This window comes from Prionailurus viverrinus, chromosome B3, assembly GCF_022837055.1.
Source record: "Prionailurus viverrinus isolate Anna chromosome B3, UM_Priviv_1.0, whole genome shotgun sequence".
In the NCBI taxonomy this organism is placed as follows: Eukaryota; Metazoa; Chordata; class Mammalia; order Carnivora; family Felidae; genus Prionailurus; species Prionailurus viverrinus.
Window position 1 is genome coordinate 131,430,335 of NC_062566.1, and position 26,629 is coordinate 131,456,963.

The 26,629-nt window shown below is 55.0% G+C and overlaps 1 protein-coding gene across 2 annotated transcripts in view; it reads left to right on the top strand.

Moving 5' to 3' along the window:
* The window catches only part of RIN3 (Ras and Rab interactor 3), a 124,134-nt gene that overhangs the window by 77,140 nt on the left and 20,365 nt on the right, over nucleotides 1-26,629 (top strand). For both annotated transcript variants that reach the window (XM_047862362.1, XM_047862361.1), the window contains exons 4-7: nucleotides 2,433-2,505; nucleotides 11,043-11,134; nucleotides 18,639-20,198; nucleotides 22,382-22,690. In XM_047862362.1, coding sequence (XP_047718318.1) covers nucleotides 2,433-2,505; nucleotides 11,043-11,134; nucleotides 18,639-20,198; nucleotides 22,382-22,690 — 2,034 coding nt within the window. The remainder of the gene's footprint in view (nucleotides 1-2,432; nucleotides 2,506-11,042; nucleotides 11,135-18,638; nucleotides 20,199-22,381; nucleotides 22,691-26,629) is intronic.

The following is a 26,629-nucleotide window of genomic DNA, read 5'->3' on the forward strand; positions in this document are numbered from 1 at the left end:
TGCATTAGCCCGTGCTCCAGGATGATGTGAAGCTGTCTGTCGGGACTCCCTCAGGTCTGAGGTGTCCCTTTGGACTCCTGCGGGGGAGAGCGATGAGCCATCCAAAGTGTCCCAAGGCCTCTATTCCTCCGGGGTCTCCCTCCCAGATAGACACGTAATACACATAGTGATCTCCCAAATTGCGTGCCACACACTGTGCTGGGTACTGGGGGAGAGGAGACTCAGATTTGGGCCACACCCTGGCCCTGGCATGCAGGAGCTCCCTCAGGGGTGTCCGTGGTGTGAAGGGATGCTGTCCCCGCAGAAGAGGGAGTGGCTGGCTTTATCTTAAAAGTTTCAAGTGTGTCCTGCAAAGGTCAGACATGTCCCCGTGTCCCGGTGGCTAGGGACAGCTACTAACTGTTGAGTACACGCACCAGGTATGCTAGGCTTTCTGCATGCATCACTACTAGCCTCCCCTTGAGGGATTCGCAAGGAAGTCTTTATTTACTTCCCCGCTTGATAGATGGAGCTCTCTCTACCTCTTGAGGCTACAGGCTGTCTTTTTTGGCCCCCGGCTCCCTTGGCCTGTCGCTTCTTGAGAGAGTCGGTGATGCCCCAAATGCCAGCACTAGGTGGCGCTGTGGCCCGCCCCAACTGCTACTGATTCACAAAGGGTGGCAGTTCCAGGGATGGATGTTTCTGACTAAGTCATTTGTATGCACCTTCCAAGTACCACTGGTACTTTAATCTACTTAGTATTTTTTCTTGGGGCGCCTGGGCGGCTCAGTCAGTTGGACTCAGACCATGATCTCATGGCTAGTGAGTTTGAGCCCTGTGTCGGGCTCTGTGCTAATAGCTCAGAGCCCAAAGCCTGCTTTGGATTTTGTGTCTCTGTCCCTCTCTGTCTCTCTTTCTCAGAAATACATAAACATTTAAAAAAAATTTACTTAGCGTTTTTCTTTAAACTCCCTTTTAAAGTGTCTATGGGAAACCATTACTTCTTTGTCGTAAATAGATGATGAGTGTAACTTCTTTTTAAAAATCCTGTTAACCGTTTAGAACAGTGTCTAGTACGTTGAAAGAAGGCAAATATAAAACTAAAGCTATTCAGAGGCGCCTGGGTGGCTCAGTTGGTTAAGCATCCAGCTTTGGCTCAGGCCACGATCTCGCAGTTCGCGGGTTCGAGCCCCGCGTCGGGCTCTGTGCTGACAGCTCGGAGCCTGGAGCCTGCTTCGGATTCTGTGTCTCCTTCTCTCTCTGCCCCTCCCCCACTTGTGCTCTGTCTCTCTCTGTCTATCAAAAATAAATAAATGTGAAAAAAATAAAAAATAAAATAAAATGATACCAAGCTATTGGAACAAAACATGTTGGTTCGTGTGTGCCCATGTCGCAGAGCACAATGCAGTGACATGCTGTCCTAGGCTTTGAAAACAGAACAGCCTCCTGTCATCTAGATGTATGGTTGGAAGGGCTCCTTCCTTTTGCAGGTGGTGGCCCTGACCCATGGTTGGAGCCAGGCCTGGGACCCAGGTCCTGACTTCCCCTCCACCACACAGATGGGAGAAGAACCTTAGGAAATTGGAACTGAAGTGTGGCCCTCTGTTTCTTGGTATCTCTGGTGCCTGAGAAAGTTCACTGCGGGGGATCCCCAACACAGGGAGCATCACCTATTGGGCATATGGAGCCCTGGGATGACAGTCAGGGGTCGTGAACTTGCATGACAGCCAAGATGGGCAGTGGACTTCGACCAAATGGCTTAGCTTCTCTGGGCCCCTTGTCCTGAGGACCCAAAGCAGGGTGCCACATTCCCCTTTGGTCGGTCCACCCCCACTTACCTTCAGGCACATCCCAGCACCGTGCCCCTCCAAGGAGCCATATCCACCTTGGGATGGCATCTTGGGCAAGTGCTTTGATCCGTTTTTGTTCTCAGAGCTGGGAAATACCAGGGTCACCCTCACTCTTGGATTACCCATATAGCCAAATCGAGTAAGGTTCTAACAGGCCCAAGGGTTCTTGGGTGAAAGGCCAGTGGCCCTGGTCCTGCCCTCCTGCACCTCCTGGAGACCCAGACAGAACTGGGCAACTTGCCCCCTGCTGGCCCCTCCCAGTTCCTTGTCAGATTGAGATGACCCTCATCAATTCAATGTTTAATTCTGCTTTTACGATCTAGAGTCTCCTGTGTCATTTTGCCCCAAATGATGACTGTATATCAAAGATAACCAGCTGCTGTAATAGTCCCCTGAAATCTCAGTGGGTTAACACCACAGAAGTTCAGTCCCCACTTGCCTACAGTCTGGTTAGGAGCTGATGTGTATGAGGCTGCAGGATGCCAGGCACTGTGGTTGGCACTGGGACCCCCTGTGAAGGCGGCAGATATGGCCCCAACCCTCAGGGAGTCTCCTTCCGTCTGGCAGGGACACTCATCCAGAGCTTTTGTCATCTCTCCTCAGTACTGTACCTGGAAGGCTCGGTTCTTGTGTTTGAGGACATCTTCAGACTGATCGCATTCTACTGTGTCAGTAGGTGAGTAGATCTGGCCCCATAGAAGGGCATCTGGTTGCAACCGACATTCATGCACCCTTGGGTGGGGGTGAGGGTCACAGGGGAGCCCCCAGAGGGAAGGAAAGGTTCGGCCCAGAGGAGGCACAGAGAGGGGACGGTCCCTGGCTTTGCCCTGGTAACCATGAGGGAGGTGTTAGCTCTGATGCTATCTTAGTCTGGCCGGTAAGGGCCCCTCCCTCGTCACCACCTGCCCCCTGGCTCACAGCCCCTTACCCCAACTTCCTGTGCTCCAGCTTCCAGGACAGCCTGGAGTCCCATGAGGACCTGACCCGCCCTGTTGCAGGGGTTATAGATGGCACTTCCTGTGGGGACAACAGGAAGGGCTGATACCCCTCAGTGGGACAGAGCCTGTGATTATTAAATAGCTGCCGGGTGGGGTGAGTGACTGATCACCACCCTCAGAGCTGCTCTGTTTCCTCAGAACTGGCTGCAGGCCAATAGGGATGTAAAAAGGTATTTTGGTGTCATAATGGCTTAAGCTCCAGGCCCTCGACGAGGGCTGGACAGGATGCCTTGAGCTCCAGGGCTCCAGGCTCGCTTCTCCATGCGTCCGAGAGACCATCGTTGCTGCCTCCCGTGAAAACCATGCTCAACCCAGTACGCCCTTCCCACCTGCCGGAACCCTCCTGGGCTGCGATGGGCAGAAAAATGTGATGCTGGGTGATAGCAGCGGCTAACAGCCAGCACCTGTTGAGGGCTCTCCGGTACCCAGCACTGTGCTAAGAGTTTTTATATCCATTACCTTTGTAAGTCTTGCGAACAGTTCCCTGAGGGAAGTTCCCATTTCACAGATGTGGAAGCTGAGGCTGAGAGAAGTAACTTGTTCAGGTCACATAGGTGGTAAACGGCGGGATGGAGATTGAAAGTAGGTAAATCTCCAAGGTCTATGATCTTTGCTACAACCGTCCCCGCCCCCCACACTGTGTGCCTCTCACAATAATTTCAATGATCTGGCATGTTCTTTCCGAGGCAGAGCGGCAGAGGCCCCCTGGCCCTCCATGTGTTATGACCTGCCGAGCTCTCAGGGAGCTTTCTTGTTCTGAGAAGTTCCTGTCTTAGGAGAGAGTGCCCAGCATGGCGTTTGGTGCTTGGAATGAATAAATGAACAATGACATAATTGCAGAGCCCAGAACTTGCACTCGTCTCCTCGTCTCTCTGAGGCTCAACTTCCTCTTCTGTAAAATGAGAATGCTCATACCCGCTGACACATGCCAGAGAAAGAAAGCGGGTAAAGGAGCCACCCAGCAGCTAGTAGGCGTTCTGGTTCTGTTTCCGTGGGTTGGGCCCTGGGAGGGTGTGCTGGAGTAGTGACTTTGTGTCCAGAGAGATCTGGAGCCATAGTCACCAAGCGCACGCTGTCACCTGCCGACCTTTCCGCCTCTGGCTGCTGTTTCTCTGCGTTCCAGAAAAACAAGTGCCTGTTTGCCCACCCTCAGCTGCTCAGGGAACCCACGAGATCACAGGGCACAGAGCCCGTATGTCTCGAAGTCCACATTACCGTATTTGGTGTCCGCACCAAGGCCGTCTGTGAGGGGTGAGATGCTGTGGGAGGAAGAGCCCCAGGCCAGGAGCTGGAGGCCCGTTACCTCACTGTCACCCGGCCTCTCCTAGCTGTGGATGCCTTATCTCTCAAGGGGATGGTAGCCAAGGTGGCACAGCATAGAGCCAGCACTTTCCTTGGGAGCACACGCTCCCCCCTCCCTGTCCCCATGCGGGAAGACACGGGCCCCGCTTCAGAGTGCTCACCCTAACGTTCCAGGCTGGATGGTCGTCTGGTGTGAGGGCTCCAGAGAGCCTTCCCAGACCTGCCTGGGTTTTGCAGTCGCCCAGGAAGCTGGTTAAAAATACAGACTCCTGAGGGCACCTGGGTGGCTCAGTCAGTTAAGCATCCAACTTCAGCTCAGGTCATGATCTCACAGTTCGTGAGTTCGAGCCCTGCGTCAGGCTCTGTGCTGACAGCTGGGAACCTGGAGCCTGCTTTGGATTCTGTGTCTCCCTCTCCCTCTGCCCCTCCCCCCACCTCTCTCTCTCTCTCTCTCTCTGTCTCTCAAATAAACAGGACAAAAATTTTTAAAACAATACCGACTCCTGGAGTCTACCCCAGAGATTCTGACCCAGCGGGTCTGGGGTGGGGCGCAGTCATAGCTTAGCTAGGGCTCTCCTAGAGGCACGCATACAGGTGGTGCTAAAGGACTTGCCCCCAAGGAGAGAGCAGCAGGGGGAGGGAGAGCTAGGACGCGGGAGGGAGAGGAGTCCAGCAGAGGCGAGATTGCAGGGGCCATCCCAGCCTCAGCAGGATAGCAAGGGCTGCTCTGGAGCAGAAGAGAGACCTCAGCGTTGTCCACCTTAAAGCCAGCGGGGCTAGGCATTCGTACCCACCAAGCCACCCGACCAGCCCCCATGACGGAGGCATTTGTGGCTCTCCACGGGGTCAGTGGGGCAGACAGTGAGGCCCCAGTATTCAGGACAACCCTCTGAGGGTCACAGGTGCCAGTCCCCGGGAGCAGACCCCACTGAGGCTGGGCGATGGGTGGGCAGGGCTGGTAAGAGGCATCCGTGGGTCAGGCTGGGGCAGCAGCAGACTGTGCAAACCGGCTCCCATTGATTGACCGGGCATCTGTGTAGAGTCAGGCTTGGTCTGCGCCCTGCCCACAGAGTTCTTTCTAACCCCTACAGCTGGCTTGTGGGGAGGTGTTCTCATCTACGGACCCACTTCAGAGGCTGATGCCCCCTGCCTCCAAGTTGTGCTAAGAATCAGACACAAAGTTCCTTGTAAGGGACCTGCCAGAGGGCCTGGCGTGACGTAAACACTCCAGGGGCCATCACGGGTGTTCTTACAGCTGTTACAGACAAGGAAACTGAGGCTGGGGCCGTCGCCCGCTCAGGTCACACAGCTCAGTCCTAAGCCGATTTGAACCCAAACTTATCTGGACCCCCGGACCCCAGCTGCTTCTTCCCGGCACACGATGCAGGGCCTGGGGCCTAGAGAGTGTATGTGCTGTTCCCCTGCAGCCCTCCCCTTCCACGGGTGGGAGGGTCCAGGCCTTCCTGTGGAACAGGTGACACTGGAGACCAAGCCAGGAAGAGCAGGGAGAGAATTCTAGGTAGAGGACACCGCACAGCGGGGAAGACTGGCGGTGGGAAGCTTGGGAATGGCTTCGTGGGAGAGCTGGACACGTGGGTGGGGATGAGATGGAAGGTCTCGAACGCCAAGCCCGGGAGCTGTGGGGACATCCTTCCTCGGCTGCTGTGAGCCCCACCGCTGCTCCCAGTCGGGCCGCACTCTAGCACACCTGCGTGGCCGCAGTAGACGGCAGAGGGGAGGAGGGGAGAGGGGAGACCAGCCCAGGGCCACCGCAGCCACGCAGTGCCTGTGGGGAGGCCCCTGCCCCAGCGCCGGCTGGAGGAACTGAGAGGGGTTGGGGGGGGGGGGGGGACAGCCACTGCAGAAGGGAGTCAGGGAACAGAGGAGCCAGGGGGGCGCTGGGGCTGCTCTCCTGGGCAACAGGGCCGTGAACACACTGGATCTTTTCTGGAGCACTGACTGTGCTCCAGGCACTCTACCAAGCCCCTTACAAGGACCGCGAGGACAAATCCTTAGCGCACCCAGGGGCCAGGCGTCTAGCCTCGTGAAGTGGGTGCCGTTAGCTGAAATGAGGAAGGAAGGGTGGAGACCCTCGGGCCTGACTACACAATGTTGTGACTAAGCTACCACCCTCCTTTCCCAGGGGGACGGGGTGGTAGGCCGGTCCTCTTTGCCTCTGAAGAAAGCTGTTTCTGGCGTCGCCTTCCCAGCTTCCTCAGGAGCCGTGGTCTTAACCTGGGGGTGGTGCCCGTGAGCGGCGGAGAGGGAAGGAGCCCGACCACGCGGGGAAGCACCCGTGACCTGTGCTTTTAGGAGGAGGAATGAAACACACAAGCCCCCACTAGGTGCTGGCATGCGCTGCTGGCATTTTCTATGCCCCGGCTCATTGAATTCTCAAAACAAGCCCGTGGGAGGGCATCGTGTCCCCTCCGTCAGACCGGGAAGCTGAGAAGGAGATGACACCCAGCCAGGCCTGGCAGAGCTAGGGGTTTCGCAGGGTCTGTCGAAGTGCATGCTGGCTTTCACCTTCTCCCTCTCTCTCACTTGGAAAGTTTACCAAAGTAGGGTGCCTGGGTGGCTCGGTCAGTTAAGCGTCTGACTCTTGATTTCGGCTCAGGTCACGATCTCGTGGCTCGTGAGACCATCAAGCCCTGTGTTGGGCTCCGTGCTGACAGTGCAGAGCCTGCTTAGGATTCTCTCTCTCTCTCTCTCTCTCTCTCTCCCTTTCCCCAACTTGCACTTTCTCTCTCTCTCTCTCTCTGTCAAATAAATAAATAAACAAGCAAAAATGTTTTGGGGTGCCTGGGTGGCTCAGTCGGTTAAGCGTCCGACTTCAGCTTAGGTCATGAATCTCGCGGTTTGTGAGTTCGAGCCCCGCGTCGGGCTCTGTGCTGACAGCTCGGAGCCTGGAGCCTGCTTTGGATTCTGTGTCTCCCTCTCTCTCTGCCCCTCTCTCTCTGCCCCTCTCCCACTCGTGTGTGCTCCCTCTCAAAAATAAATAAAACATTAAAAAAATTAAAACAAAATTTTTTTTAATAAAAAATTTACCAAAATAAGATCATGTTTTTCTCTCCACAGTGATGAACTTTCAAAACCACAAAAGTCACCCAAGGGCTCTCAGGGGATGGAGCTGGGGGTGCCATGGGGGCATTGAGGGGACACATATTGTTTCCACAAGCCAGGACATTCCATGGAAATAAGCATTCCCCAGGTCACCCCAAGGCTTTACAGGAACTGGGCAGGGTTGCCCAGCCCTCAGAGGAAGAGAAAATTAGCATTAATGAGATAGTATGCTTGGTATGTGGTGTTTTTCCATCCTGTTTATTTACTTTATTTTATTTTTTATTTTTTAAAATTTACATCCAAATTAGCATATAGTGAAACAATGATTTCAGGAGTAGATTCCTTAGTGCCCCTTACCTGTTTAGCCCATCCCGCCTCCCACAAGCCCTCCAGCCACCCTCAGTTTGTTCTCCATATTTATGAGTCTCTTCTGTTTTGTCTCCCTCGCTGTTTTTATGGGAGTATAGTAGAACACGAAAATATATTTGCTTTGGTCTTTGTCCCCATTCTCAACACAAAGCTCCTAAAACCCTTGGGATTTCCTGAGTGACAGGGTGTCTTTTGTTAGTCATCATGAGCCCCTTTTAGTGATACCTGAGTTTGTGCCAAGAGCTGACATAGGCAGGACCCCCAGGGAGCCTCAGGATGGGCTGGTCACCAGGAAGACTAAGTGCTCAGAGGGCTGGGACTTGCAGCCCCACCCACCCACCTCCCACTTGCTGAACACACTGAGGTGCCAGGAGGGTGGCGCGCCCAGAGAGGCATCCAAGTTCAGCGCCCCTTCCTCCATACCTTGCCTATGCACCTCTTTGGGCTGTTCCTGAGTTGTATCCTTTATAATAAACTGGTAAATGTAAGGAAAGCATTTCCCTGAGTTCTGTGCACCATTCTGGCAAATGGTCAAACCTGAGGAGGGGGCTGTGGGAACCTGCAAGTTATAGCCAGTCAGTCGGGAAGTGCAAGTGGTCCGGGACTTGCAACAGGCTTCTGAAGGTGGGGCGGAGTCCCTTACCTGTGGGGGCTACACTACTTCTAAGTAATTAGCACCAGAATGGAATTAACTCGTGGGACACCCTGTTGGTGTGTGGAAAATTGCAAAATTGGTGGTTAGTGTTAGAAAACACCCTGGAGGGGATCATAAAATCAATCTAGTGGATCAGGACTGCTCTCCTTTTTTTTTTTTTTTTTTTTTAATTTTTTTTTTTCCAACGTTTATTTATTTTTGGGACAGAGAGAGACAGAGCATGAACGGGGGAGGGGCAGAGAGAGAGGGAGACACAGAATCTGAAACAGGCTCCAGGCTCTGAGCCATCAGCCCAGAGCCCGACGCGGGGCTCGAACTCGCCAACCGCGAGATCGTGACCTGGCTGAAGCCGGACGCTTAACCGACTGCGCCACCCAGGCGCCCCTTTTGTTTTTTTTTTTTTTTTTTAAATTTTTAGGACTGCTCTCCTTTTAAAGGAAAATTTAGGGGCACCTGGGTGGTTCAGTCAGTTGAGCAACCGACTTCGGCTCAGGTCACGATCTCACGGTTTGTGAGTTCGAGCCCCGCGTCGGGCTCTGTGCTGACAGCTCGGAGCCTGGAGCCTGCTTCAGATTCTGTGTCTCCCTCTTTCTCTGCCCCTCCCCTACTCGTGCTCTGTCTCTCTCTGTCTCAGAAATAAATAAACATTAAAAAAAAAATTAAAGGAAAATTTAAATGAAACTGGGAAATATCAGAATGTGTCTCACATAAGTTAGAATAAGTCTTGTTTTGCTAAACTCTTGCTTTAGTTATGTGTGTGTATGAGTGTGTGTGAGGGAGAGAGCGTGTGCATGGGAATATACACTGCTTCGAGATGCCAAATGTGTTTCTTACTGGCGGTCATGGTCAAAACGTTCAAAAACCACTGAGTAGAATAGAGGCCTTTAGGGACGGGCATCTCCTACCCTGGAAGGTACACAGGCTGACCCACCCACGTGTGGGGGGGACATGTTGGAACATTCATGCTTATTCCATTGGAGCATTATTCCATTTTTCAAATTTCTGTTTTTGTGAATTCTTTTTAAGGGACTTAATGGTACACACATACACATACACACAACCGGAGAGGCGCTCAATTTTTATTTGCATGGATAGCTTTTGTTTTGGGGGCTGTGATTCCCATCCCAGGCTGTGTCCATTAGGATCCCCTTGAGAGCTGGTGAAAAATATGGATTCTTGGGGCCCCCGGGTGGCTCAGTTGGTTAAGCGTCTGACTCTTGACTTCAGCTCAGGTCATGATCTCAGGGTGACTGGGATGAACCCCACACTGGGCTCTGCACTGACAGCACAGAGCCTGCTTGGGATTCTCTCTGTCTCTGTCTCTCTCTCTCTCTCTCTCTCTCTCTCTCTCTCTGCCCCTCCCCTGCTCATGAGCCTGCACACACTCTCTCTCACTCTGTCTCGTGTGTGTGTGTGTGTGTGTGTGTGTGTATGGATTCCTAGCCCACCCCCAGACCTGACCCTGGGAGCCCATGCACATAGATCTGAGGATCTGCATTTTTAGCAGCCCTTCCATGGGATTCTGATCCAGCGTTAAGTAATACAAAGGTATTAATACCCACCCACATGCTGTGATACAGTCATCATCATCATCATTATCATCATCATCATCGTCGTCGTCATAATAGTAATAATATCATGTGACACAAAGCCTGCAAACACCCAGCTCAGTACCTGGCACATAATAGTCACTCAACAAACACTCTATCCTGTGGGTGCTTTGCCTTGGATCAGAGAGGCAGCCCCTGGGTGAAGTGTTGAATTGGATGAAGTGTCAGGGAGTGGGGACAGATGAAGTCCTTGAACAACACTGGGTCATGGAGAAGGAGGGGTTCCATGGTACAGCCTCAAAGGATGTGTAGAATCTAAGTAGATGTGGTCGGGGGGAAGAGGGGGCCTTCCCTCTATGCAAAGCTCAGAGGTGCGGCATAGCAAAGCATACTCCCTACAGGAAAATGAGCATGCCCTTTTGGGAGGCAGCCAGGAGGCCCCTGAGTGCAAGAGAACGGTCTGTGGTACAGAAGAGAGGAGCTGACGGGAGAGGCAGGGGGCAGAGCCAAGGCCAGGGAAGGCCGTGGACGCAGGGGTCCCAGGCTGGGGGTGGTCTGCAGCCACCACGACGGCATCTTGAGCAGCACACAGAGAAGGGGGGTGAGGGGGCATAGGAGATTGTCCTGGTGGTCGGGGGTGGGCACCAAATGAGCTGAGGGACTCTGCAGGCCATTACGACATACACAGTGACCGAGGAGCCGCTGGAAACCCTGCTGGCAGGCCAGAGAGCCAACCGGGTAAACTGAGGCAACACAGGGATGAATTGCGCCATCCTTCAAAGTTAGAGATTGGGATAGTGGTGGCCTGAGTTGGGAATGAGCACTGAGGGTGCAGTCTGGGTCTAGGCCTGGCCTGCCCGGAGGGGCCGACTGGTAACCTTCACAGGGGAAGCCCGACTGTGTGCTCACTGCCCATCTCAGCGTGGACCCACAATGGTTAGCAGGCAGGAAGGGGTGGGTCACTACCCAGAATAGCACCAGTAGAGGAAACTTCCTGGGCTTCCCACAGGAAAACCAGGGAGAAGCCGTGACCCCCCCGCCAACTCCCAAGCACAGTCTCCCATTTCTCTGGGTCCCTCAGTGCTGGCACAGGACTAGAGCCTACTGGTTGCTCCCTCGGCCACAGGGCTCAGCTCCTGGGCCCCCAGGGAAGCTTCCAGTCTGCATGGAGACCCATCAGCCATCAGGGTTGCTTCCTTTATGGGCTGTGGGGCCAGGGAATGGACACATGGGTCCCTCTCCCCCACATGACTTGCGACCTTTCCTGTCTCCACAGAGATTTGCTGCCCTTCACGCTGAGGCTGCCCCAGGCCATCCTTGAGGCCCACAGCTTCACAGACCTCGAGACCATCTCCAACCTGGGCCTGGGTAAGTCCCCGCCGAGGTTCAGGCCAGGTGGCAGGGCTTTTGGAAATGGGGCCTCAGGACTGCTGCTCACCTATGCACGGGGGCAGCCCCTTCGGCTGAGGCCAAGCTGGAAGCTGAGTCCCACCCAGCTCCTGTGGGACCACCCCTCCCCTGGCTGCTGAGCCCCCGTAGCCCGGAGACTCTCCCAGTTTCCAAAGTGGCACCTTTTACAGCTACCCAGAAGGTCTGATGCGCAGCCTTATTGGGTCTGGGGGAGCCGGGGCCAGTCAGGACCAGCACAAGCTGACCCGCAGTCAGGGCGTGGCTCTGGGAAAGGCCGAGCCAAACTCCCAGGCCTTTGTCCGCTGACCAGAGCTGGGCACCAGCCCTGCCGCCCCCCTGGCCTCCCCCGCTTCGCCAGAAAGAAGAGCAGCATGAACATGACTGTGAGCTGAATGCGGGATGGGTAACAGGTTTGTAACTCACACATCCCAAGTGACGTCTCCTCTGAGGTCTAAAGTGGCATAATGACATTTTTCGGTGCTCCATACTTGCTTGGCATTGTCTCGTGTAATCCTTGTGTCCCCATTTCAAAGACACAAAATCGGGGCGCCTGGGTGGCTCAGTCATTTAAGCATCTGACTCTTGATTTCGGCTCAGGTCGTGGTCTCACTGTTCGTGAGTTCAAGCCCCGTGTCGGGCTGAGCTGTCAGCACAGAGCCTGGCGCCTGCTTCAGATTCTTCTGTCTCCATCTCTCTGCCCTCTCCTGCTCATGCACACACTCTCTCTCTCTCAAATTAAAAAAAAAAAAAAATACAAAATCAAGTCTGACTGAGCACAGCTGAGAAGCTTGTCCAAGGTGGCCCAGGCAGAAGGGACAAAGCTGGGGTATGTGCCGAGGGCTTTCTGACTCCAAGCACGACCTCTCCACTGCCCCTCACCTGCACCCCATGGCCTTCACAGTAGGTTTGCAGCAAGCAGTCAGGGGCCAGTCCGAGGCCAAGTCAGCAGGGAAAGTGAGACGCACGGGCTGCATCTTGAGAGGTTTACTTCTGACGGGAGGGGTCTGCCTGCTCCAGCCCTCGGCCCCACAGTGGGGTTCAGGCCGTGCCGTGTGCGGGTCTCGGCCTACAGGTGACCAGTGTTGTGGCTGGACCGGCCCTTGTGGTTCTTATTACGTTTGCAAGACACCCTTCAGCAACAACCATCAAGAGACTTTGAAAAAAAATAAAGGTTTATTAAGAGACTCTCTTAAAGATAGAGAACAAATTGAGGGTTTGATGGAAGGAGGGGGCTGGGATGGGCTAGATGGGTGATGGGTACTAAGGACAGCCCTTGTTGGGATGAACGCTGGATGTTGTATGGAAGTGATGAATCACTGAATTCTACTCCTGAAACCAATATTGCTCTGTACGGTAACTAGCTAGAATTTAAATAAAAATTTGAAAAGAAGAAAAAGAAAGATTTATTGCTTACAAGACCTAGAAACTACATAGCACCCCTGGGGCCCCACAGTGAGGTCATGGGGAGAAAGCACATGTGGGCCGGGGGTTCTGCTTTTTTGGAGGTTGACAGTGGAAACCTAGGGTTTCACAGGCTCACTCTTAATTGGTGAATTTAAAACATGAGGGGGGATGGGGCGCCTGGGTGATTCAGTCGGTTAAGCTTCGGACTCTTGATTGCAGCTCAGGTCATGATCCCAGGGTCACGGGATGGAGCCCCACTCCCACTCTGGGTGTGGAGCCTGCTTGAGATCCTGTCTCTCCCCCTGCCCCTTACCTGCTTATGCATGCATGGGTGTCTGAGCTCTCGCTCTCTCTCTCTCTCTCTCTCTCTTTCAAACAAACTATGAGAGGGAAATTTAATGTGCAGGAAGAGAGAAAATAAAAGTGGCCCAAATGGTCAGCTGTCTAAATCAACCAAGATCTCTAGAACAAAGGAGCCTCAGTGGAGGAAGGCAGCCTGGCTGTTACCTAGTCTTGTGACTGGCGACGTGTTTATTCAAAATACCGTTGAAGGATGCCTCTTTGGAATGGATACCTCAGCAATTAAAGCTTAAGTCAGGCACTTAGATTGTGAAAAGAAAAAAAAAAACTGGTAGGGATTACACAACGGGCAGGTGTCCAGGGGCTCCCCAAAGGTTTTGCTCACCTGGAGGAACATGGCTGCCCCCGCTAAACCCTAGACACACACTGTGTTTAAAAGAATCTTCTCCCCTGGGTAGAGGCACATTCCTTTCCGGAAGAGACAAGCCCTTCTGTCCGGGGAGTGCTCGACCTCAGGCACCTTACGGAAGTGGAGAAGAGAGGTTGCCGTCTGGGAGGACAGTGGCATTTCAGATTCGTCTGTCAGCACCTGCTTCCCTGAGAAGCGGATTGAAATGGAACCCGGGTGCACGGCAGCCTGGGAACTGGAGGGTTCTGGTCAGACCTGGCGCCCCCTAGAGGCTGTAATGCAAAGCAAGGCCTCCAGAATCCACTTTTCCCTGTGGCCAAGGAAGGGTTAACTTTTCAGGCCATGCCCAGAATGGACAGAGACCCGGAGCCCAAAGTGCACATGCCTTCATAGGCCAGAGGTGCCTCTGAGATGGGCAGCCGTAGGCCTCCCGACCTTCACCCGTAACGATGATACCAAATATGCAGGGAGCAGCTTTGCCAAGAGCCCGGATGCGCCGGGCACTGTGCCCCCAGCATCTCATTGTTCCAGGCAAGGCATTCTCATGACAAAGACCTGAAGCCCCCTCAAACTGGCAGAGATGAAAGGTGACTTCGTGAAGGGACACTGAGGAGTCTCCAAGAAACAGAGCAAAAGGCCAGCCAGGCTTTGCGGGCAGCAGCAGCTGCCTCGCTGGCTTCCTCCCTAACCGCGGGTCCCTGCTCCCCGACAACACCCCCTGCCTCCCCCGGGCCGGGCCCTGGTGCCAGCCTCATGCCACCCGCTGACCTTGCAGTTGGAAGAAGTTGTGAGGCTGTGTGTTTCCTCCTATCACCAAGTGTCTGCAAATGTAATTTTTTTGGCATTCTAGTCACTTTTTACACAGTGAGCAGAATGTGATAAAAATCCAATTCCCAGCAAAGCCCTGGTGCTCAGGCAGGGGTGATGTTGCCAGGACAGAGATATTTACTTGCAGGGTCCGCACCACGTGGTGGCCCAGAGCCGGTGCTTGTAGCTCATGAACTGATGTAAGAGAGTCCAGGTTTGGCCTTGGAAAGGCTGGCGTTTAATAGGAAGCCAGGCTGCAGAGGGGTTGTCTTGGGGCCGCAAAGCTGACGTGGGGATTAAACTGCATGCTTTTGATTCTCAGCACAAGGGGAACCTAGAGCAAGTACTTAATGGCAACCAGGGGTCAGATTTGTAGAGGTTCTCAGACACGCTTGCAATCTATATATGCTTAATATATTTTTTAAAGTGTATTTATTTATTTTGAGAGAGAGAGAGAGAGCACAAGTTGGGGAGGGGCAGAAAGAGACAGTGGAGGAGAGAGAGAATCCCAAGCAGGCTCCGAGCTGCCAGTGCAGAGCCCGACACGGGGCTCAAACTCACGAACTGCAAGATCAGGACCTGAGCTGAAGTCTGATGCTTAACCGACTGAGCCACCCAGGAACCCGCTATGCTTAATATTTTTAAAATATGTTCAGAGAAAGCACATGTTCTGTAGCTCTCCCAAATTTGCATGTAATTTGCTTTTTCCTTTACATTATACAATGTGAAATTTCCTAGTTATTAAAAATTCAGTGAAAAGTCATGTGTGAATGACTGTCCAACAGCCTATCTTGGGGATGCCACAAAAACAGTGATTCGCTAAACTCGGAGGACTTTCAGGCTGTTTCCATGACATCTGGACTGCTTTGCTGCATTTACTCATCCCCTCTTTGCCCTGCCACGAGTCTGCCCCCTGCCCCCCGCCCAAGGGTGAAACCTTCACCATCTTTGCCCTCAGAGCCTACAGCCCAGGACCCGGCCTGGCCTGGCCCAGCCCCTCTGAGGATCGTAGGAGTGGGCACCTGGTGAGAGGCGTCCCCGGCCGAGCTATAGGATGCGACAGGGCCGGCAAAGCGCCTGCCTCAGTCTGCAGCAGCCCAGAGGCCGTGAAGATACGGGTGCTCAGGGGATCTCCGGCCGCTGAGCCAGGGCTTGGCAGGATGCCAGTGGGCACAAGCGCCCCCAGCTTTGCCAACCACTGGCATTGCACGACAGTGTTCCGGTTCTCCTCTGGCCTTGGCATTCTGCAGGCTACAGAGAAAGTTACCTACTTCCTTTTTTTTTTTCCAGCATAAAGGCCTATGCTGCTGCTGTGGTTCCCTAACAGGCCCCCAGACCCTAAGGTACAGATCCTCAGGTCCCAGCTTCCCCCCACCCCCAGAGTGGCCTTGGCCCTGAGGCCTCTGCTCTGCCAGAGCGTAGCCACCAGGCCTAGCTTAGGGGCAGGGGAGCAGTCCTTAGTCACCCAGGCCTGGGGCCCATCGTTCTGAACCCCAATGTCTGTTCCTGCCAGAATCTACATCTGAGTGGTGGAAAATGTGTCCTTTTTTTTTTTCTTTTTTTTTCTTCTGTGCATGATGGACCCACCTTGCTATGCTGAGGCAGGCTGTCGACCTGAGTCGTGACAGATAGTATGAGTTTGCCAGGTGGGGAGGTTAGGAAAAGAATTCCAAGCAGAGGGCACAGCATTAGCCAAGACCTTAAGGTGGGGCAGCCCGTGACACATTCAGGAGGAAGCGAGTGGGTGAAGTTGGAAAAGATGCACAGTGCCAGATCCCATAGGCCTCGAGTGCCAGCCTGAAGGGCTGGCAGTGAGTTCTTCAGAGAGCTCGGTTAATGTCTGACTCTTGACTTCTGCTCAGGTCATGATCTCCCGGTTAGGGGGATGGAGTCCACATTGCGCTCTGCACGGACAGCACAGAGCCTGCTTGGGATTCTCTCTCTCCCTCCTTCTCTGCCCCTCCCCTGCTTGCCCATTCACGCACTCTCGCTCTCGCTCTCGCTCTCTCGCTCTCTCTCTCAAAATAAACCAACATTAAAAAAAAAAGTAAAGGGTCGGCAGTGATTCTGAACAAAGAGCAACCAAGCCCAGCATGGTGTCCCAAGGAGGAAACTGGATGGGGCTGTGGGCAGGCTATGGCCACGATCTAAGACAGCAATGCCGAGAACGTCCAGGCATCGGTGACAGCTGTGTTCACCATCTAGCCTATGACCACCATCTTCACCCAAAGGAAGGTCTTCAGAGAACTTGGTGGTGAGCATCAGGGACCTCAGCTCACATGTGGGGCGGCTGCCAGTTCACCCTTGAGCCAGACTGGCTTCTCTTTGCTGGGAATTCTTCCAGAAGAGATGACTCTCTACTGGTCCTGTGTAGTCAGGGCTCAGCGCTTCCGATGCTCGCCTCTCGGGGCCAGAACATCTGTGTGCTTGGTGTGAAGCACCCCGGGGGAGCGGATCAGTCACGGCGAGGTCAGTAGCTGCCCAAGAGAGCCAAGTGCAGGGCCCAGACGGTCGTGAGGAGCATCCCACCCCGGACGTGAGAGAGCCCAGAGGCTCCCATCCACCCCGGGCACCCCATGTCCTCAGGCAGTGGCTGTGATGTACGCAGGGCGTGGCAAATGGGGAACGGTCACGTGAAAGTCTGTCGCCCTTGTTACTGTGGAGACAGCTGGCCGCGACGCTCAGGATGCCCGACACGGGGTCTCTGCCCAGGACGGGGCTGAACCGGGAGCCCCGCTCTCCTTCCTGACGCACACACTCGCTTTCAGTCAGTGTCCCGGCAGCCCCATCGTCCTGCCAGCCATCTTGTGGTGGCCTCTTTCTTTTGCCCTCAAGAGGCTGTTGTGTTCTTACCACATCGCCAGTTCTGGGGTGCACACCACCCTATCACTCTGACCCCGGAAAGTGTCGCAAGTTCCTACGAAGGAAGGCACACACCACGGGGGGTGAGCACACAGGCTTCAGAACTAGCCTGACCTGGTTCAAATCCCAGTTCCTCCACTCACCAACCTGTGACCTTGGGCAGTTGTTGAATCTCTCTGGGTCTCTCATCTTCGTGTGATATGGGGACAATATTAGGACTCACACCGGAGGCCTGTGGTCAGGCGTCAGTGGGATGGTCCGTGTAAAGCAAGTGGCCCACACAGCCAGAACCCAAGACGTGTTCGCACCTGTTATTGTTCCTGATGTTATTTTTGGTACTTTTCTTACCGATGAATCCCTCCCAGAAGGTAAGAGCTCTAGGACGGGAGGCTGGAGGCCTGGCCCCATCGTTAACAAGGGACGGTGCACTATCAGTGTCTAACATTAACAGGCTGAAAAAAAAATTTTTTTTCGAAAACAGGGGGTGCCTGGGTGGCTCAGTCGGTTGAGCATCTGACCTCAGCTCAGGTCAGGATCTCGCCGTGTGTGAGTTCGAGCCCCACATCAGGCTCCCTGCTGTCAGCACAGAGGCTGCTTCGGACCCTGTCCCCCTCCCTCTCTCCCCCTCGTCCGCTTTCTCTCTCTCTCGAAAATAAACAGACTAGAGTCCCCGCTGTTATCCAGGAGGAGCAGCTTGAGCGAGTCTAGCGTGGCCTGCAGACCATCTGAAATTGTGCTCAAAACATCGTACCCCTGTGCCCTTTTTTGAAGGAGCCCAAGCTTCTCTCAGATTCTCCACAGGGCTTGGTACCCAAGGACTCCTGAGCTAGCCAACCCCCTGTGCCCTTTCAGCTGGGACGTTCCAAGCCCGTTACCCAGAACAAGCCTGGCGTGGACCAACCACATCTAGATCGGGCCGGGCCTGCGTTGGTGGTCACGGACGTGGGCTGTCCGTGAGGGGTGGGTCAGGAGACAGGCATGTGCTGGAAGCCAGCCAGCAGTGGAGGATCCCCTGCTTTCTGACCCACCCCCTTCACCACACACACACACACACACACACACACACACACAAATGCAGGGCGTGGGCCATTTTCCTATTTTAACACGGAGATTGACAGAAGCATTCTGCAGTGGGCCGGTGTCCCCCATTTGGATGGTCAGGTCTGAGTTCACAGGCCACGGTGCGTGCTTCGTTCTCCGTGCACACAACCAACCGCGGTGGCCGGGACAGGCCCAAAGCCCCTTCCCTGTGGGGACCTCCGTTCTAAAGATGACCAGGCAGAGGCCTGGTAAGGTCACGTCACCTGCCCCAGGGCACCCAGCTGGTCGGCTGCAGATCTCCTTGCCCTCTGTCCCCCCCACCCATGCCTGCACCCCGATCCATTGGTGCCCTCCGTGGGGGGCTGTCTCACTCCAAGGGGCAGAACTGGAGCCCTGCCTGCCACCACCGTGTCCCGGCCCCACCCCAGCAGCGCCTGGGAGGATCAAGCCGGGCTTCCCCTCTCGAGGCAGGAAGTGGTGGGAGAGGTTTAAAACAGCCCAGGAGGGGAAACAGCCATCGGAGCAGTGAAGCAAATGCTGTGACCGGCCCTGCCCCCCCACCCCGCCCACTGACGCCATCGGGCAGGTAGGGGGCCCGGCCTTGGGACTGACCAGCCTCTCCCTCTCTCGTTTCTGCAGGCTTCTGGGACTCCTCGCTGAACCCCCGGCAAGGAGGTGGGAGCCCAGCGGAGCCCCCGAGAGACCCAGCCCCCGGAGCACCACCAGCCTCCAGCCTCAAGTCCAGCGCCCATTACGAAAACTGCTCATGTGAAATCGAACTGTCCATAGGAAATGACCGCCTGTGGTTTGTGAATCCTATTTTCATCGAGGACTGCGGTGGCGGTGCCCTGCCTGCCGACCAGCCACCCCCTGAGAGCTGTCCCTCACGCCCGTTGCCTCCCACCTCCAAGTGGGCCCCTCGCCGCCCAGCACCCCCTCCCCCGGCACCCCCTCTCCATCCCTCCGGCCCCCTCCGGCCTCCTCCAGCCCCTGCTCCTGCTCCTGCTCTGGCCTGTCCTTTGCCCGCTTCCCCCCCAGTGGCTGCTCCCCCGCCTCCAGAGCCCCTTCCTCCCACGCCCCCAGCCTCTGCCCCCCACCCTGCACCCCATGCCCCAGGCCCCCCAGACCCTCCAAGCCAGCCACCCATGGCAGCCTGTGAGAGGTCTCCACGCCCTCCCACAGGCCTGGGCCCCCTCAGGGAGGAAGAGGTGAAGCCAGGGCCGCCCCCTAGCCCCTTGCCGCAGACCCCTGCCCCTCCGACACCCGTGAAGAAGAACCTCCCGGCGGCTCCTCCCAGACGCCGCATCTCTGAGAAGGTCTCCCTGGAGGACCAGAGTGCAGGGAAGGCGGACAGGGGGATGGCAGCAGAGGGGGACCAGCTGGGTCTTTGTAGGGCATCCACACTCAGCCTGCCTCCCCGGGGGACTTCAGACAGTCCTGGGGAGCGGCCTCCGAGGACCAAAGAGCAAGGTCAGGAAGCGGTGGCCAAGGCCAGTGATCCGGGCAGCATGCCAGAGCCGCCGAGGAAGATCCGGCAACCCCCAGTCCCGCCCCCCAGGAGGAGACGGATCTCCCAGCAGCTGGCCTCGGGCCTCGCGAGCCCCTCGGAGAGCACGGAGCCTCCCACGAAGGAGGAAGCCCGTGAGAAACCCACACCCGGTACGTCCAGAGGAGGCCAAAGCCCCGACCCCCAGACCAGGACTCAGAGCCTGCACGCCCAGACCGGTGCCCGACCCCAGAGCTCTCCAGAGTTCAAGGGCTCCCTGGCCTCGCTCGCGGACAGTTTGGGAGTGCCTGCCTCGGCCACAGACCAGGACTCCTACTCCACCAGCAGCACGGAGGAGGAGCTAGAACACTTCGGCAGCTCCGGCGGGAAGAAGAAGCCCTCGGCGGTCCTGGGCAAGGCACGCCACCGCCTCAGCTTCGCGAGCTTCACCAATGTCTTCCACGCCTTCCTCTCCAACAACCGCAAGCTGTACAAGAAGGTGGTGGAGCTGGCCCAGGACAAGGCCTCGTACTTCGGAAACCTGGTGCAGGACTACAAAGTTTACAGCCTGGAGATGATGGCACGCCAGACCTCCAGCACGGAGATGCTGCAGGAGATCCGCACCATGATGACCCAGCTCAAGAGCTACCTGTTGCAGAGCACCGAGCTCAAGGCCCTGGTGGACCCCACCCTGCACTCCGAGGAGGAGCTAGGTCAGTCCCGGGCAGGGGGGCCGGGCGCGGGCAGCAGGGAGGGCCGATTCCAGACAATCCACCCTTTCCGTGAACGAACCCCTCTGCCGTTCCGAGTTCTGCCCTTGGGCCAGGTAGACGGTGGGAGAACCCCAGCCACATACGAGGCCGGCGGGACCTCCCCGCGCCCCCTGCCCCCCCCCCAGGTGCTCCTGATTTTCTTAGGGAGACGAGTCACGAGGAGCAGTTGGAGGCAAGAGGTACAAACAAACGTGGCTGCGGAGGGCCAGAGCAGTCTCCGCAGGTCTGGTGGCTCTCAGAGATGCCGGGCCCCCAGAGGGCACGGGCCACAGCTCTCTCTCGTTTTGTGGATGTAGATGAAGAAAGGACTCGGCCCAGCTCCCACGGGAGCCAGAGGCTTCGGGGGAAGCTAACCGGCAAGTCCCTGCCTTCGGGTCACCGCTTCTCTAGCTGCTCTGCTCTGGGGCAGTGGGGTCGTGATGCGGGCCTGGAAGGACGGGCAGCAGTGGGCTGAGGTGGACCGGGGTGGCCGCGTGTCCTGTCGCACAGGCTGGAGAAGCAAAGGGGAAGAAGGAGGTGTGATAAGGAGGGCAGATAGCTAGGACCAGCACCAAGCCCAGACATGGGCCAGGCCCAGGCCTGCATGGAAGGAAGGCGTTATCTGGATCTCTCCTGGGACTCAACCACGAGAGCGTGGGTCCCTCCCTTATCCCCCAGGGATAGGGCAGTTCAGGTGTGTTCTTAGATAGACAGGACCTGGGGGCCTCCCCTTACTAGGCAATAGTTGAGACCCTCCCCGCTCCCCGGGGATGGGGTGGAGCTAAAAAGACTTCCCAAGAACGTTTCCCTACTGTCACCCGAAGCAGCCACGGTGGCAAGTAGCCATGGGTTCAGATCCTTGCTCAGCCCCACCTAGCTGTGACCCACACCATCAGAGCCCGAGCTGGTCCATCTGCAGAGGGGGGTGGTCATGACGTGTAGGCTGCAGAGTTGCTGTGAGAGCAAAGCTGACTAAATCCCATTCCAGTAGCTGATCGGGATGCCTCTTGCATAAGATGACATTTGAACAACGAATAGGTCATGTAGATAGCTGTGGAGTGACTTCTCCAGGCAAAGGAAGTCGCAGGTGCTAAGGCCCTGAGGCAGGAGCAAGCCTGGCAGGTTGGCAGAAAAGCAGGGAGGCCGGGGGGGCTGGAGCAGCAAAAGCACAGGGGACCTAGCAAGGTGATGAGTGAGAACAGATCACGGGGGAGACTTCTAAGCCACGGGGAAGACTGTGGCTTCTACTGTGCATGAGATGGGAGCCATTGGAGAGTTCTGAGCATGGGAATATCATGATCAAACATGCCTTAGCAGGATTGTGCTGGTTACTGTGCCGAGAATGGATAAAAAGGGGCCAGGGCAAGAGGCTACTCACATAACTCAAGCAAAAGATAGCCCAGGTTGAGGTGGTAGCCATGGGAGTGGTAAGAAGTTAGATTCCGGATATACTGTATTCTTGAAACTAGAGTCAAGTGGATTTGAGAATTCAAAGAGAGACATCAAAAATAATTCTACCAGGGGCACCTGGGTGACTCAGTCGGTTAAGCATCCAGCTTTGGCTCAGGTCATGATCTCAAGGTTCATGGGTTCAAGCCCTGCTTCAGGCTCTGTGCTGACAGCTTAGAGCCTGGAGCCTGCTTCGGATTCTGTGTCTCCCTCTCTTTCTGCCCCTCTCCCACTGCCATTCTCTCTCTCCCTTCCTCTCTGTCTCTCTCTCTCTCAAAAATAAACATTAAAAAAAAAAAAAAAAAGATTTCTACCAAACGTTTACTGGGCACCCAGGCCCTCCGCGTACAACTGCACAGGTTGTATACTGCACAACTCCCATGTAAACAGTGCCCTTTGAAGTTGTACATTGGTAGACAACCCTGTGAGAGTTTAATAAGTACCATGCCCTATGAAAAGTGTCAGGATATAAGGTTTCAGTCCCAGACACTGCACCAGTGTCTTGGCAGTGTGGCTTTCTGTTGAAGGTACTACACTGTCCCATGTGTCAGAACTGCAGGGCATAACTGCTGGGGCATCGAGTGTGTCCTTCCAGGGACAAGGAGATGAGGACACCACACTGTTGAACACTAAAGCCTACTGGTAGGATCCCGGCCGCTGGGTTCCTCACCGTCCCGCTCTTGCCCCCCCCACAGAAGCGATTGTGGAGTCTGCCTTGTACAAGTGCGTCTTAAAGCCATTGAAAGAAGCCATCAACTCGTGTCTGCGTGAGATCCACAGCAAGGATGGCTCGCTGCAGCAGCTCAGGGAGAACCAGCTGGTGATCCTGGCCACCACCACCACCGACCTGGGCGTGACCACCAGTGTGCCGGAGGTGCCCATCATGGAGAAGATCCTGCAGAAATTCACCAGCATGTACAAGGCCTACTCGCCGGAGAAGAAGATCTCCATCCTGCTCAAGACCTGTAAGCTCATCTATGACTCCATGGCCCTCGGCAACCCAGGTAGGTGGGCAGGCAGAGGAGCCCGGGCTAGGGGCTCTCTCTAGGAACAGCACTATTGTTCCGTCTCTGACCCCCTCCCCGTCAAGGACTCCGGAGCCCTTAGCAGGCGCCGGGGAGGCCTCTCCAGGTTCAGAGCCCTGTTGGGGCAGGACGAGGCATGGCGGAGTGGAACCCCGGGCACCTCTCCAGCATTACCTGGGGGTCAGGAGAGGGCCAGGATTAGCTGCCACGATAGAGGACGGCACACAGGCCATGCTCAATGTGTGTGTTGATCAGGAGAAGGTGCTATATTCGTGTCCTATGGCTGCCGTCACAAAGGGCCATACATGAGGTGGCTGAAACAGCACCAATTGATGGTCTCACGGTTCTGGAGGCTGGAAGTTCAAGATCAAGCTGTGGGCAGGGTCATGCTGCCTCTGAAGGCTCTGGAGAAGAGTGTGTTCCAGACCTGTCTTCTGGTAGCTTCTGGTAGTTCTTGGCTTGTGGCAACACGCTCCAGTCTTCACACGACATTCTCCCTGTGTGTGCGTGCGTGCGTGTGCGTCCAAACTTCCCCATTTTGCAAGGGCATCAGTCACATTGGATTAGGGGTCCTCCCTACTCTGGTATGACCTCATCTTAACTGATGACATCTGCAACGGCCCTATTTCCAAATAAGGTCACACTCCTAGATACTGAGGGTTAGGGCTCCAACATACGAATTTTGGAGGGACTCAGTTCAACCCACAACAGCCACCTCAAGCAGTTACCATTTATTGTTTGCTCACGAGGAGGTTTGGCAGTTAATGCTGATCTGGTCGGGCGTGCCTGAGCTTGTCTGGGCTGGCTCATGGGTCTGTGGTCAGTGGGGTTGTTTGGAGGCTGGCTGGGCTAGGGCGGCCTTGCTCATATGTTGGGGGGCTGAGTGGCTGTTGACTGGTCTGGAATGCAGGTTACTGGGCCATGCTTCTCTTTCTCCAGCAGGTGAATCTGGGCCTGTACCCATCACTGTCACTGGGGTCCAAGAGAGCAATTGAAGCCTGCAGGGCCTCTTAGGATCTGGGTTGGACTGGCACAACACAATTCTGACATTTCACTGACCTATTTAGTCACAAGCTGGCTCAGATTCAAGGGGCAAAGGACTAAACTCATTTGATAGGAAGAGCTTCAAAGTAACATTGCAAGGGGGTACAGATGTAGGGAAGGGAATATTGGGACCATTTACAATCCGTTTACCACAGCACTCCTCTAGCAGACAAGAACAGGCATTATTGCACCATGGTATATGCCTTGGTGAACAGAATGATGGCTGGATTTTATCCCCCGATCACCTCTTCAGCTGGATGCCCTTGTGCAGTGAGCAACCTGTGTGGCCGTACATGACAGCCGTGGTAATGAAGAGCAAAAGGATTGTTACCTTTGTTGTCACACAGATGTGGGTTTAAATTTCTTATCTGTCGCTTACTCTCTTTGTGACCTCGAATAATTAACTTCACCCCTTAAAGCTCAGTTTCTTCACCCAAGGAAGCTGTTTTACAAAGGGGAAACTCAGACCCGTAATGGTTCAAAAGCCATACTCAGTCACTTATGAATATTAGAAGCAACATATAAAATGACATGTAAAATGTCAACCTCAATGCGCAGGACTTAACAGACCCAACAAATGGTGGCTGTTTTAGGGGAGGGATTCTCTCCATCTACCTTGGAGAAGAGCAGGCCCGTTTGGCCATAGGCCAGCAAAAAGCAATTGAGGGATGGTGCAAGGTCCCCTTCCCCTAGGAAAGCTCCCTCATAGGCCTGGTACTGGCCACCATTCCAGGTTGGAGTCACTCTTTGGGGTTAAATTGACTTGTGTCCCATTGCTGTCATTAGAACGAACACTGTTCCCTCTAAGCAGATACCATGTTCAGTTAGAGCCGTTAGAGCCGCGCCTTCACCATTTAGCGTAACGTTGGAAATGTGACTGGAAAAGAGACTCTGGTAGTGGGGACGGTACGGCAAAGTGGAGGTTTTCTTATCGTGGGGCGGATGTCAGACTTGGAGACCCAGCGTCCTGTGCAGTCCGGACCCCAGAGAGCAGTCCAGCATGTGAACTCCACAACCAAGTCAACTCCTTAAAAATCCCCAAGGAAATAAGGTGAGGGCAGCAAGCAGCCTTCAGAACCCTGAACTCTCAATCAGAGTTCGACGTGCTTGGTCCCGAGGGTGTGGGGCCCTGGGAAAGTATCCGGTGTGGCTCACGGCAGCAATGTGGAACGGAAGGTTAAGACCCTGTTGTCAGGTGGCAAGGGGCCGGCCAGGACCTTCTCAGTCCTTCCCAGAGCAAGGCTACCCCAGATGTGCAGCAGCTGGGGAGGGGAGCTCGGGGTGTCCTGCCCAGTGTGGGCAGGGAGCAACAGTACAACCGGATTGAACCAGAGAGGAGCCAGAGCCCCGCAGGACCCTTTGCTGGGAGCAGCCTCAGAGAGAGAACAGAGAGGCTGGCCTGGGACCTCAGAGTCATGTGGTCGGGAAAGATCCAGGTTTCCTTCCCAGCTATGTGACTGTATCCTGGCTACATAGGTGCTTGGAGCCTTAGTTTACTCCTGTGTTAAATGGGCACAGCCATACCCACCTTATGGGGCCATCACGAGATGTAATTAAGTCTGTAAAGTTGCATCTAGTCCAGCGGCTGTCACTTAATCAGGGCAATTACCTTCCCTGTCTGAACTCCTCATTTGGGGAATCATTTCTCCCGGGGCCGCGCCGAGGCTCGGGGTAAAATCCGAGCTAAGGACTCTGCAGACCCTGAGACGCTATCGGGGAGACGGTCTGGGGCCTGAAGGGGACAGTTCCATTCCCAGTAAGTCCTGGTTTACTCGGAAGCCTTGGGCTTTCTGCAGTTGTTTTAAACACCCTATCTCTTGCCAGTGACTTCAAACACCATGATTCTTGCTGACGGTGAATTTACTCACTCAGACCTTACCAGAGACCAGGGAATGGGGGAAGGAATAGCTAATGTCGAGGGAGAAGGAAAGGAAAGAAAGGCAGTCGCTGGAGAGGATGTGCCCAGGCGAGGCCCATGAACGGACAGAGAGGAACGAGGACGCTCAGAGTTTCCCTGTCCTCGCGGGAGGGAGGCTGGACTGTTCTCTGCTGATTCAGAAGCCAGCTCCAGGCAGGGAAACTCTGAGCCCAGAAATGCAGGCCAGGGCCGGGGCTCCGTGGGAAGATTTCCCCGCTGGGAACAAATGAGTCTCTCGTCAAGGAGCAGTGTGTTCCCCTCCCGCTGCTGGGGGAGCACTGGGCTGTGAGCCCGCGGGCTTCCAATCTCACCTCTGCCATTAGCAGGCTGGGGCTGCCCTGCTCCGAGCCCCGGCTTCTTCACCTGGGAGGAAGCAGCTTCTGCCAAGAAGAGCGGGGGCTTTGGCCTCGTTCATAGACCTGGGTTTGAACTGTAGCTTCAGTGCTGTAGCCTTGGACGTGAATCTCATGGGGCCTCTGCATGCATATGAAACAAGGATGATAAGACCTGCTAATCAGGTTGTCATGCAGGAGTGGGGAGAACACCTAGAAGGCATCTGGATGTTTTCGATCCAGGAGGGACTAATCTCCTAGGGACTAATCATCTCCTAGAACCTTGGTTTTCTCACTCATAAAATGGGTCTGGGAATGCCTCTCAGGGCTGTTTCGAGGACCAGATGCAACCAAATACTTGTGTGAGTGTCTGACATGTTAGGATGCGGGAATGGCTGCTGCCTCCCCACACCCAGTGGTCTCCATGCTGGGTTCCAGGAGGCACCCCAGGGGCCACCAAGGGGACACAACACAAGCTGGGCCACGACCTTGTTTGTCCCTGTTTTACACATGGAGTCCCACATGGGATTTTGTTTGCAATAACCAGTTCTGCTGCTAAATATTTTAGCTTTTAAAACTTCCATTTGGAAATGGGTTCAGACTTCACAAAGCTTGAGAATAGAA